This window comes from Lytechinus variegatus, chromosome 2 (assembly GCF_018143015.1).
Source record: "Lytechinus variegatus isolate NC3 chromosome 2, Lvar_3.0, whole genome shotgun sequence".
Lineage (NCBI taxonomy): Eukaryota > Metazoa > Echinodermata > Echinoidea > Temnopleuroida > Toxopneustidae > Lytechinus > Lytechinus variegatus.
In genome coordinates this window covers 32,744,443-32,758,567 of record NC_054741.1, presented here as the reverse complement: position 1 = coordinate 32,758,567, position 14,125 = coordinate 32,744,443, and the positions used below count along the sequence as shown (strand labels likewise).

Genomic DNA, 14,125 nt, shown 5'->3' with positions numbered 1-14,125 from the left:
AAAATTGATATCATATAATTTCAGATACACTTCATAGAAGTTTACATCAGGAACAATACTGTTGTCCTACACCATCTCAATAGCCTCCATAGCATAAAGGGAGAGTGGTGAATGGTTGCCACAGAGAATGACAGCCCCGGAGGGGCCACTTACATTGACGAGTGGATACCATGCGCGACCAAAAAAACATGTAAAAAGGAAGTATTTTTCACGATAGGGCACGTTACGTACGTAACGTGATAAGGGTGTCAAAAACACAAAAATAATGAAAAAAGGGTATCTATTTCGCTAGGAAAATTACATGTTTAGGGTCACATTTGCGGGGATGATGAAAAAAATTAAAATGTTTTATAAAGGATGTTCTTTTTGCCCCAACACTTTGTGTTTAGAGTCCGATTTGCGCGAGGTGTAGAAGGTGGGATGGTACTAAACCAAACTACTGTAAAGCCGACGACCGAAGGACCCGTAATAATAAAACATTCCTGTACTTGTTTAGGGGTTCATTTCAGGGACTATTTGCCAAGAGTATTGGTTTGTTTCCAAAACTTTCACACGCCAATACTTGTTAAGGGGTGCATTTTCAGAATATGGAAATTACGTGTTAAGGGTGCTTTTCGAGACCCCATGGTCGCGCATGGTATCCACTCGTGAATGGAAGTGGCCCCCCCCCCAGGATGACAGCACTACTTATGCATTACTTTGCCTTTGGTTGGAATGCATTCCCTTAATGCAATTATAATCCAAGTGTGAAGAGATACCACACAAAATTGATACAAAATGATTTGGGACAAATGAATTATTCTATCATATTGTTTTCAACATACTAAGGGTAATTTTTACCGGTACTCTTTTTTTTCTTAGACCGTGGTATGTTGGAAATCTGACTTAGAAGAGGAATACAATTTCTTTGCATAATCTCGTCTAAAAAATTGCTTCAATTTAAGTGAATATCTTTACTAATGAAAAGTCAACTTATGCAAGATTTAGAATTCTTAAATCTTTTCCAATAATATTGGTGTAAATTTGCTTTTTAGTCACTTGGTCAATTAACTTTAGGTACTGGTATAACCCAGTAAATAACTGCTATTACACTGCTCCAAGATAAAATACAAAGTCCTTATATTGTTTATAAGGGTTGCTGTTTACAGATGTTATTGCATCATCACTGGTGCGTGGTAACTTATAGATTGAGACAATTAACTCTCTCATTTGCCATTGACTTAATTATCAAAAATATGTGAACTTCTTTGAAGCACTTTTACCCTCAGCAGTAATTGAATATAACATCAGGGCCCCGTCTTACAAAGAGTTACGATTGATCCAATCAATCGTAACTCTATGGAAATCCATCAGTGTCATAATTTTTTCTACAGGAAATGTGCAAAACTTCATTTGTAAACAAAGGTGAACACACCAATCTGTCAAATCAATGAATTCATGGATATACATTCATATCTAGAAATTTTTTTGAGCAAACATGCATTTAATATGTTGAATTTTGCTGGCTTTCCATAATGGCGATTAATCAGATAAATCGCAAGTCTTCGTAAGACGGGCCCCAGGAGTTTATTGGTATCGTTCCTCAAACAAGAAATGCACTATTCTGAATAAATCTTTTGACTGGAGCAAAAAAGTTGCCCATCCCCCCCCCCCCCCACATCACAGTCACATTATCTTCTTTGGCCAATTGGAAATCCCCATCTAGGTATAAATAATGAGTCAAATTTTTGAAAATTCCTCACTTTCTTATTTCTTGTCTGATTTTGTCCAAACTTTCACAATCTGCTGCCTGTCTGATGCCTCTTGGGATCATTCACCTTTAATGCAGACATACCACTTTGTATTGTTGTGCAGGGAATGGCTGGAGGTGCCCACATGACATCAAACTAAAGAAACAGATATTACCAGTCAAGTAACACCCTCTCAAATAAAATGTTACTTTTTTATGAAAATGTTTCTTTAGCAAGATAACTTGACTGGATTTTCTTGCACTTTTCTGTGAATATGGGATTTTTTTTTTAGTAAGTAGATCAAAGATCATCACTCTTCTAAGATCAAAGGGTAATTTAGTGAATTCTGCAAAGTGTGAGTTTAGTTAATTTTATTCATAGTGCCAATGTTACGATTGGTGTTTACCATTCATCATTTGTCCTCAGAAAGAGTTTATTTGGTAGTCATTCCCAGGCCATATATGAGTTGCATCATGGGCAGCTGCTAGAATCAGTTTTTAGAAGTAGTACACCAATCGCACTTTAAAGAATTATTTTAACTCATATAAAATTACTGCTGTCAGAAAATCACTTGTCTAGATATAATTCTCACATGAATTTTTAGGAACTGCTTCCACAATGTACAATAATTGTTGGAATGCTGCAAATACAATTCCAAATAATAGCTGTGAATATTCTCTTAGCCATTTACAAAGCCTTTCATCACTATATGCTAGGTTTTATTGTATGAATTGAATTCAGAGTCAGTATGTTACAGACATGTACTCAAAAATTCAATAATATCAGCATGTTGGCACCAGTTTACAATTGGTTTTACTACTAAGCACAATTTTACTGAATAGTCAGCTCTGACAATTTCAGTGAAATCACTGATTTGTTTGGCACCAGTTAGTCTCTTATTATGTAACTGTCGAAGAATGACAATTTGTCAGAAATTTCAATATTCAAGAAAGCGTGCCTAGGTGAAGTAAGCATGCCTAGGTGGATAACTGTCTCTCTTTCCAGGCTTTCTGTATGCTCTTTGTGGTATATGACTTTGCTGACGCCTTCATTTATAGATCCTGATCACATTAGAGGTTCATGGAGGCACTTGATTGCTTAATGCTTTACATTTGATGAAAAAAAGCATGCATTACCAGAGCAGTTTGTCATTGTTAAACAATCGACTGGGTACCATCGACTGCACGCAAGTGCAGATCTATGTAGTGAATAGTCTCATACGGTGGTCCAAGTCTCTTGACAGACCTAGTCTTAGCTGTCTTGAGTAGGACCTGGGCCTGCTGTTAAGAGATTCATGCGTAATGTGTGCATGTGGTCCAGGGCTTCTGTGAGGAATGGTCTTATCGTGTTGATCTCCATCAGTGACAAGTTGTCGAGCTGCAAATGAAGTAAAAGTTTATATGATTATTTCATAGGAACATATTTCTTACGTTACATTGCAATAATTTCTATAGTACATCTATTATAATTTTTCACTATAGAGTTTGCAAACTAAAGGTACATGTAAATTGCAATCAACATGTCCTATACTCAGCTTAATTTATACAAAAGTCAAGAAAGAAAGCAATCAGAAACTAAAAAACATTATAATTTAATCAATAAACAGTGAGCAAATCAGAAGTAAAAATGGGGGGAAATGCAAACAACCAAAATAATGTTTGTAATGCTTAGTTATTGTAAAGATTCCATCATATAAGAAGGTGGATATAAGACAACTGGTTGCATATAATAAAGATAAATATATCTAGATTTTATAAATTAGATAACATGAACATTATCTAAGGAAAGTGAATAAAATAATATCATGAGGAATGTCAGTGTCTCTCAGCATGTTTACAACATAGTCTTTATGGATTATTAGCTTCACCTACAATACAATAGTCAAGTTTATTAGAATTCATCAAATGGCTTTAACTTTACAAAAACTCATGATACATATATCTATGAAGTAAGAAAGAAAAAAAACACAGGTCTAAAACAGACAAGTCCTTGTGAATATTCCCAATATAATGCACTTTTCTGCTAAATGGAAATTTAATTAGTGTAACCTATTATAAAAAGGTAACCATAATCTCCTTCCTGTGAAATAAATCTGACATTTTTCATTACCTTTCTTGACAAAAATGTAACAATTTTTTTTAGGTTAGATGTGGAACAAACAAAGAATGATGTTTAAACTCACCCTAGCATGTGTTTCCTGATCTTTGACAAACTTGTCAATACTCTGCCTCAGTTTGGCCATCCTCACGTCCCATATATCTTTGATCAACGTGTTTACTTCATCGGCATTGGGAATGTCATCTGTAGCACTGACAGAGAAGGATAAAAACTTTCAAATATAATTTTTTTCTCTTATGTATATTATCCCTCAAGAAATGGAATAGAATATATTTTTTTTATTTTTTTTTTTTCATTGGCCTTTTTTTTAAATTATCTATTTATGATTTGGGGGAGGGGTATACATACAATGTTTATCATGCAGTGATAAAGGACATGAACAGTGTACATGTATATGCAAGGTACAGTCATGTAGTCACTTTCCTTTTTGGTTGAACTTTACAACTAAAGGCCGGTCACACCGCCCAAGCATTGTTGGAGCGGTCGTGGAGCAGTAGGGAGAGAGGGTCGAATTTCCCTCACAAAATTGGGGAAAAAATCGAAAAAAAAAAAAAATCGAATTTGAAAATGGTGAACGGTAGCGAGCGGTGATGATTTTTTTCTCTCCGCTCCACGACTGCTCCAACAACGCTCGGGCGGTGTGACCAGGCCATAAAGAAACATTTTTATTTCAGATGAGTCGGTTTTTTACTGTATTTGGCTAGCATAGAAACGTTGCTTGATTAATATTCAAGGGTGCTGTTGTCGAAGCTGTACATGATCATCACCACCGCTGTCGTCAGAAAAGCAGTGCCTAGAGTCTAGAGCTCTCTGCTATTCAGGCCAGACAAAAAGTTATTGAAATACATGTACAGACTGATGTTGATAACAGTGGTAATGATAAAGATGAGTGATGATGATGATGGTGATAATGATGGTGGTGATTTTGACAAAGATGTTAAAAGCATTTGCAGTAAAAACAAAATGTCAGTGGCCCGTATTCTGGAGTCAGGTTTAAAGTTGTGGTTTAAGTATGGATAGCCAATTGTTACATAATCACTAACAGTAGAGATATCATATTTCAGTTCATCTTGCTCTCGAAATCATTATTCATTATTGTCTATGAAGTACAAATAGATGATTGTCTTCACCATCGATGAATCAGAAAAGAGCACAGTAAACATAAGAAACATACAACTTAATAAAAAAAATTGACACTTTTGGCTTCCCATAATTTTAGCACAGAGTTAGACCATGGTCTAAGTTAAACCTGACTTCAGAATACGGGCCAGTAACTTGATCAAGCTTACTGGCTGAGAAGTAGTTTAGTAACCTCCATATAATGTGGGTTCACCATGGGTTGAAAAACAGCTGAATCCTGCTCTTGTTTCTTCACTTCTTCTAGTTTCTCTAGTATTCAAAATACAAATTATTTTTGTCGTCGTTAAAGACATCCATCCACTGGCATTTCTTTATTATTCCCGTGAACACCAATTTGTTATGTATTTCCCACACAAGTACATAATAGTGATCACTTTTTCTTCTTTTTTTTTTAAATAAAGATTATATCCGATTTTCCCTTGTATCAAATCAATATTTGTATTGCCTGTAATAGCACCACAAACTCCATCCTAAATGCTCGATATCGACATCCACCATTATCCAATGAAATCTTGACTTTATTTTTTAAATTACACAGATCATGTTGAGCTAATAGATGAAACAATCCATTCATCTAGATCTTTTCTTATTCAGTTCTGATTTGGAAAAAAAATCATAGTAACTGATAAGTATAATTGTAATAACTAGCTACATATTTCATTTCATTTATTTCATTTTCAACAAAACATAAATCAAATAAATACAATCATAACAAGTCAACATCATAAAAAATATACCAATGTCATAAAATCACCTTGAAAAGGACATGTTATAAAGAAAGTTACATACAAAATAATCATGTGTAAAGGATTTGTGATTTATAATTTGTAAAAATGGAGGATCCCACTAAAAAGCAAAGCTTGTATGTTATGGGCTCCTCAAAACACATAAACCACCTCCCCCCCTCCACCCCACTACCTGCATAAACACCTACATGTATTCCATTCCATTCAGTTCATTTCATGAACTGTCCCACATCCTCAATAATTAAGTTAATCTTTTTTTTAAACGCATGATTCCTTACTTATTCAGAATCAACTAGAATATTTAAGAACACTTCAAATCCCTGTCCCTCTCCCAACCATTCCATCCTCCTTTCACAAACCATGAATTACTTACCGACATTCATCCAATCAGGAGGTTGGATCCTGCACTTCTGTCTTTGTTTCAGATTGACAGCCATCCAGAGGGGGACCTTCATGGGTAAACTAGGGTTGAACGGTCCAACGTTGCCCGCTATCAAGAAAACTTCATCATGGGAGAAGTTGGGAACAATCGTGACCTCCTGCTTCTCTGCCAGGAACTCCACTTCAGATGGATCCATGCCCACGCCGTTCAATTGTTTTCGGATGAAAGGTCTTATGAGTATGACCTCTGTGATTTAGTGTGCACAGCCGATATTTCTCTTCAAATCAGCACCATCTGAGTTGTCTTGCTTCAAGGAATATGCACCAGAGTGCAGTCTCAAGTCTTGATATTCCAATGTTCTTTAGCAAAGTAGGAGCAATTCAGCAAATCCAACACTATATGTCCCACTTTAATCCTCTTATCTGTGATTGTGTAAAAGTGCACATGACACCTTTAGACTTTCCCTTCCCCCTTTTTAAATTAAAATTCAAGGTTTTTTTTTAGATCCTAAACTGACAGGTTATTTCTTAATTTATCAGTATCATCAAATGAGGTGAGTCTGTCCCTTAGTTCATGAAAGTACATTTAGAGGCCTTGAAAGTTTGTGAAGGTAAAGTGACAAGTTTCCTGTTCCGCGGCCTCTAGTTAGTTGAAAATCAGTCCTGAAACAAGTGAGAGAAGAAAAATACATACTGAACTTAATTTAGTCAAATCAGTTGTTATATATGGGCATAAGTACAAAGAAAAAATATGATTATACATTTCAATACATTCAAATTTTTAAGTGGCAGCTCTTACTTTTAAAGTTAGAATAGCCTTACAACAGTGTCTACGGTTGAACCCTTCTTCGTAAGAATTACTCAACTTTGTTATGAAGCCGATGGGGGGGGGGGGTTCAAAGAAAAATCCTTAGAAAGACATCAACTACAGACACGTCTTCCAGCTAAGAACAAAACCCAAACAAGATGTCAATCTTTTCATTTACAAAATACACAAGTTTGACCATTTTCTTGTTGATCTCCATGTCAAAACATACAAAAAGAGACTTTTGGAGTTAAAACTAGAGATGCTCGGCACATGTATCCCCCGAACTCACCGTGTCATCCATCATTGTATTGGTGATATATAGAGTTCACAAAGAAATTTGACAAATAAATACAATTATCATGGTGACAATGACCCTAGCATGCAGGTCCCCCAAGCCCATCTACCATCCAAGTGTGGTTGAAAAGTGACTTCGGGTGCGGAGAAAGAGAGTCTTGCACATTTACCTGAAAATGACCTTTGACTTTACCATGTGACCTCTGACTGCAGCATAACATGCAGGCCCCCCCAAGTCCATCTACCATCCAAGTTTGGTTGAAAAGTGACTTCCAGTTGCGGATTTAATGTAGATGTCATGAGTCTTGCATGTAAACTTTAATGTTGACCTGAAAATGACCTTTAACCTTACCATGTGACCTCTGACTGCAGCATAATATGCAGGTCCCCCAAATCCATCTACCAACATAGTTGGGTTGAAAAGTGACTTACGGTTGTGGAGTTATGTGTCATAAGGTTTGTGACGGACGGACGATGTTTGGATCCATCATCCCTAAGACTAAGTCTCGCCTTCACCTCTGGTGGGCGAGACAAAAACTCTTGTTACCAAGGCAACAATTTCTCCGCCCACACCAAAATCAACAGGCGGCTTTGCATTACCATAATGTACCTACATACCACATTAAAAGGTGATCGGAAAAGAAATGCAGCTGGTAGAGCGCTCACAAGGGCATCTCTGCTAAATTTCCACAAAAACTCTTGTTACCATGGCAACGATGTCTCTGCCCACATCAAAATCAATAGGCTTCTTCGCTATACCATACTCAACCTTCATGCCAAATTTGAAGATGATCGGAGAAGAAATGCAGCTCCTATTATCTTCAAAATAGGTGATTTTGAGGATAATTGGAGGATAGACACGGAGTGAAATAAGGGTGAAGAGTAAGAAATAAAGCTATTTTTCATTCTTGTTATATTTTTTTCTATAATTTTTACAATAAACAACCATTTGATCCCACCTTTGTCACTCGGTATATCTGAACTGGTTCACCATCCTGAAGTATTTTTTTAATCCATGGTGGCAGCTCTACAGTATAGAGCAGCCAACTTGGATTAAAAAAATACTTGCATCTGCCGATAGATATCAGGATTCAGGAATCACAAAATATTTGTTTTAATCAATAAATATCATATAAAATACTTTATATTTATCAACCGAAACAAATATTTTACGAATCGTGATATTAATTGGCAAATGCAAGTATTTGTAAAATCTAAGTTGCAGCTCGATCTGCACGCGTGTGTATCTAGGTATCGATAACAAAAGAAATAAAATGGCGACATAAACAGACGGGGTAAGTGAACGCTCTTGCTCTTAACTTTTTTTCAATTTTACTACTATTTATTTAATGAAAATTCAGAAAAATGCAAAAAAATGGGGGTAAACATAAAACTTGCCCATGTAGATCTACCGCGTAGGCCTACATAATTTTGGGCGAAAAACAAAAAATAAAATTGGTGATTATTTTAGGTCTAGCTAGGTTCAACACACTAATCCTCGCCTCTACAGAAAGGCATAAAAAGCAAAGCCATGCGTTAGGGGAGTAACCTACGTAGGTAGATGAATTTACTCCAGACGCCTCCAGGCTAGGTTGCACTTGCAGCATGCAGTGAGTGAGCAGGCAGGTGCCCGCCGGCTCTACTACTACTACTACTAGCCTACGCGAATTACAATGAGTGGGACTAGAGAAAGAGTACCGGTAAGCAGTTCACCCAGTCCCAAAATTAAAAAAGAAAGCATTGATCTTTATGAATTATAAACCTCAGAACCTTTGATTGATCTTAGATTTGGAGGAAAAAACGAGAAAAGCATTAATCGTATAATCATTCCAAACCAATGCATAATACATACCATGTTAAAATATCTCCCAAAACCATGAATATGGATACAACTTGCCCAGTTCTCTCATACTGAATCCAAATATCCAATTTCCCGCTGGTGTACTATCATTTCGCTGCTTCTTCTCGATCTCTCTCATCTCAACGGCTTTTTAGCTAAAGCTACTACCTCAGCGAAATCCCATTAAAGGGCTCGGGGGAATTCACCCCGACTAAATTGGTGAAGGTTTGAGGACAATCCATCAAAGTTTTCAAAAAAGCTATTAGAATTAAAAGAAGAAAAAAGGGGAAAGAGAAGAGAAACGGAATAAGAATAAGAAAAAGGTTAAAGAAGAGGATTTTAGGAATCGGGGAAGAAAAGTGAAGAAAATGAGATGAGGGGAGAATAACAAAGAGCAAACATTTTCGCTTTTTCTTGTCTCCATATCATAACAAAAATTATGTTAACGCTTCAAGATTTCATGTCTTGATAGAAAATTAATATTATTTCATTTTTCCATAACCTATAATCATTATCATTATCTTGATTGTCACTTTATGATGAAATCAAATCGAGAAAATGTTGATTTTTTTTTACACTCGCTTCGCCCGCTCGCAATATGATATTGTAAAAAAAAATAAATAAAAAGGCAAACGGGTATTTACACATAAACATACATAAACTTATGGTTGCTTGTTGTATACATTGACATACACACACCCACGCACACACGTAGAGAATGTGGGCATAAATTAAGGCCCCTTTGAATAAATAGAAAAGAAAAAATCCAAATATACTGAGGAAAAAAAGGAAACCAAAACAAAAATGGTGAAAATTATATTCTTCTGAATAATGAGTCAAAATTTATGATTTCATTGGAAAATGTAAACTTGAGATCGAAGCCCAAATGTATAATTTCTGCACTAGCCCTCAAAATGATTTGATCATTGCATCGCATCACACATCTACCGTATATTAAAGGGGAAGTTCACCCTGACAAAAGTTTATTGTAAAAATAATTTTGAAAATATTGACGAGGGTTTGAGAACAATCCATCGACAAATAAAAAAAATAATTATCAGATTAGTGACGTCATATGCGAGCATTATTCCTACACATGTAAAAAAAAATCAATGAAATATCATTTTCTCAGAAAATTGAAAATGGTTTTATATTGTACCTTTCACAAAGATGCTATGAATTATGACCCCCCCCCCCCCATTTACGTCAGTGCATTCAAATGATGCTTTAATTGGTTTATGATCTAAGTATATTGCCCGGGGGGCCACTTACATTGACGAGTGGATACCATGCCCGACCAAAAAAAACACGTAAAAAGGATGTCTTCTTTTTCACGATAGGGCACGTTACGTACGTAACGTGATAAGGGTGTCAAAAACACAAAAATAATGAAAAAAGGGTATCTATTTCGCTAGGAAGATTACGTGTTTAGGGTCGAATTTGCGGGGATGATAAAAGAAAATTAAAATGTTTTATAAAGGATGTCCTTTTTGCCCCAACACTTCGTGTTTAGAGTCCGATTTGCGCGAGGTGTAGAATGTGGGGTCGTACTAAACCAAATAAGTTAAAGCCGACGACCGAAGGACCCGTAACAATAAAACATTCCTGTACTTTTTTAGGGGTTCATTTCAGGGAATATTAATTTGCCAAGAGTATCGTTTTGTCTTCAATACCTGTTAAGGGTAGGGTTTCAGACGCCAATACTTGTTAAGGGGTGCATTTTCAGAATATGGAAATTACGTGTTTAGGGTGCTTTTCGAGACGCCATGGTCGCGCATGGTATCCACTCGTGAATGGAAGTGCCCCCCCGGGTATATTGGTATCATGGGCCTTCAAGTATAAATGAAAGTGTTATACTGTAACTATGTTATTCTCATGCATGATGCAGCTGATTTAACCTTTGCAGAAGCTAAACGTACAATTTGTCGGGCCAAATTAGATTGAGCGCGGAGAGCGGAGCGATTACGAGAGAAATTGCATTGTTAGAATGCAAATTCATATGGCCAAACTAAATGGAATCCAGCCTCGGTCATAAAATGTTGTGTTGGAAAGAGGAAAAATAAATAAAACAGAAAGGCGAAAGTTTGAATGAAATCGGACAAGCATTAAGAAAGTATATATATAGGTTTCAAATTGGCAACTGGCTAAGTTTATGCAGAGGGATTTGTTGCTTTCTTTAAAGTACCCATCCCCCTGGGATTATAATCCAAATTTAACCCAGGTAATAAATTGTTTTGAAGTGAAACTTTTTGGGGAAATGCCATTTTAGCCATTTTATGTAAGAAGAATTGCCCATGGAGATATTTACTAATATCTCTATGTCCTTGCCGGGGTCCTTGCCTCACATCACTATACATCATATTTGTGGCCAGTTTGAAGTCTCCATTTTACAACTTTATATTTTGTCCGATATTGTTCAAACTTTTACCTATCAACATTATGCCTGATATTTCATTTTCCTTTAAAAACAAGTTTTTATTTGGGTTGGATTCCCCTTTGAGCACCCGTTGACTGCAATTAAAGATTAATCCACGCATAATCATTTGATGATTAAAAAATTGTTCTGTCTTGAAAAGTGTTTGGGGGGGGGTCATCCCCGTGGATTTACGACCGTGAATATAAATAAGCAATGATGAAACAGGCCTAAAATATGAAGAATAAATGTGCAGTTACCTATCCCCCCTCCCCCTCAGGCCTATACCCCTTTGAAAAAAAAATATAGGGCCTATATATTCTTATTGGTGAATAAAACTCTCATAACAATCACAATATTTACAAGTAATCCATAATTGGAAACAATCATCTAAAATAATAACAGCAATAACAATGAAAAAGGGAGTTTGGAAGAATAAAAAAGCATGACAAATTAACTATATTGTTCGGGAACGACCTCAATGAGATACGTATATAGTTCGTTTATAAGACCAAGACACAGAATCCTGCGACAGAGTACCCCTTTTACAACCTTTTCTACGGCCCTAGAGCAAACGTGATGCGGGCATGGATCGGTAGGACTAAAACTAAAAGTGATAGATCTTCATTTCGTTAATCTGAAGGTCGAAAAGTCCTTCGAGTTAACTGGCTCAAATATAATTATTGTTATCATTTATATTATTATTATTCTTATTATTATTATCAGGGGCGGATCTAGGATTTTCCAAAAGGGGGGTGGGCAGATTTTTGGGAGGAAAGTGTTGACAAGCCATCCCCCCCCAAAAAAAAAAGATTTTCAACTTCAAATTAAGGATATTTCGTACCAGAAAAAAAATTGACAAGCCCGAAGAAAAAAAAAAGGTTTCAACCACAAATTAAGGGTATTTCGTACCCGAAAAAATTTGACAAGCAAAACAAAATTATTATTATTATCGTTATTACTACCATCACCATCTTCATCATTATCATCATCAACCTAGATCATCGTCGTCGATCATCATTATCATCATCACAGGGGCCGCGGAAGCAGGGGAAGCGGGGGGGGGGAGGCTGGGGCCCCCACTTTTTTTTCCAAAACCGTGTTAAAAAATGTAAAAATGACCATATGATTGTGATTTTTTGCATGGTCAGCCCCCCCCCCCACTTTGAAAACCGTTCAGCGTTCCCTGCATCATCACCACCATCATCATGCTTTGTCTAAATAGGCACCTTCTCCAAAGTTTGCCCCAAATACTCGAGGAGGGCCGGGGGGGGGGGGTCGATTTCAGTAAAGACAATTTATTTCAAGTTAAGTTCAAGATATGGCTAACCATACTGGAACCCCCCCCCCTGCACACACAGAGTAGGCCTGTTATAACGTTAAAATTTAATGTTCTCTCCCTCCAGCCATATACATCAACGATCCGAAAAACAGCCAAACTATTAAAATAGGCCTAAACCCTGTAACTTATAGCTCAGGCCTATTTTTACATTATTCTTAACCCAAAATTCTATAACCACTGGCGGATCCAGGGTGGGGAAGGGGGGGGGATCTGACCCGTGGCTCCATTCCCTTTTTAGAGCCACAACCCCGCCACAATAGTATGTAAATATAGGCCCTACTGCTTTTACCCCCCCCCTTGAAAGTGAGGACTTTTTTGGGGGGGTTTTCAACTTTTCCGCGGACAAAATGACCTCCGATTGTAGGCGAAAACCTCTCTTTTTTTGGAGGGGGGGGGGGGCTTGTTAAATTTTCATCGGAATGTGCCCTCCCCTTGAAAATCCTGGATCCGGCCGCCCCTGTCCCTTTCTGTATTTCTAACCCATCATGCACTAAAACCAACCAACTGGAGCAAATGTCGTGTCAACATGTAATCCAATTAAAACCATATTGCCACAAATGCCAACTATCCGGTATAACAAAAAATTTTGAAAGCCTATTATATTCATTTTGAATCTCTAGCCCGGGGGGGCCACTTCCATTCACAAGTGGATACCATGCGCGACCATGAGGTCTCGAAAAGCACCCTAAACACGTAATTTCCATATTCTGAAAATGCACCCCTAAACAAGTATTGGCATGTGAAACCCGGGTGAAACCCTACCCTTAACAAGTATTGGAAACAAAACGATACTCTTGGCAAACTTCCCTGAAATGAACCCCTAAACAAGTACAGGAATGTTTTATTGTTACGGGTCCTTCGGTCGTCGGCTTTACCTTATTTGGTTTAGTATACGACCCCACCTTTTACACCTCGCGCAAATCGGACTCTAAACACGTAGTGCTGGGGCAAAAAGGACATCCTTTATAAAACATTTTAATTTTGTTTTATCATCTCCTCAAATTAGACCCTAAACACGTAATTTTCCTAGTGAAATAGATACCCTTTTTTCATTATTTTTGTGTTTTTGACACCCTTATCACGTTACGTACGTAACGTGCCCTATCGTGAAAAAGACATCCTTTTTACGTGTTTTTTTGGTCGCGCATGGTATCCACTCGCCAATGTAAGTGGCCCCCCGGGATCTCTAGCTCTCGCTCGCTTATAAACGCTTGCAGCAAAAACAAAAAGCAGCCGTCGTATTTAGAAGAATCCAGTGATTATGACTAGACTTTATTTTATACAGCTTAAAATTCACCAAAAATATAATAATA

General features: G+C 37.0%; 1 protein-coding gene across 1 annotated transcript; it reads right to left on the bottom strand.

Moving 5' to 3' along the window:
- Nucleotides 1–2,230: 2,230 nt before the first annotated feature.
- Nucleotides 2,231–9,179, bottom strand: LOC121407885 (DNA replication complex GINS protein PSF2-like). The gene is made up of 5 exons (XM_041599123.1): nt 9,070–9,179; nt 6,108–6,778; nt 5,138–5,237; nt 3,913–4,039; nt 2,231–3,107 (listed from the first exon to the last, which is right to left on the bottom strand). Exons 2-5 carry the CDS (start codon nt 6,310–6,312, stop codon nt 2,982–2,984), a joined length of 558 nt encoding a protein of 185 aa, XP_041455057.1. The 5' UTR covers nt 6,313–6,778; nt 9,070–9,179; the 3' UTR covers nt 2,231–2,981.
- Between the last annotated feature and the right edge of the window lie 4,946 nt (nt 9,180–14,125).

What these genes read in the sequence shown, in the direction of transcription:
- LOC121407885 (XM_041599123.1), bottom strand. Translation starts at nt 6,312, where the DNA reads ATGGATCCATCTGAAGTGGAGTTCCTGGCAGAGAAGCAGGAGGTCACG. An exon ending in ACTAAACTACTTCTCAGCCA is followed by an intron (nt 4,040 to 5,137) that starts GTAAGCTTGATC and finishes CTTCTCTGTCAG; the next exon opens with TGCTACAGATGACATTCCCA. An exon ending in ATCAGGAAACACATGCTAGG is followed by an intron (nt 3,108 to 3,912) that starts GTGAGTTTAAAC and finishes CTTCATTTGCAG; the next exon opens with CTCGACAACTTGTCACTGAT.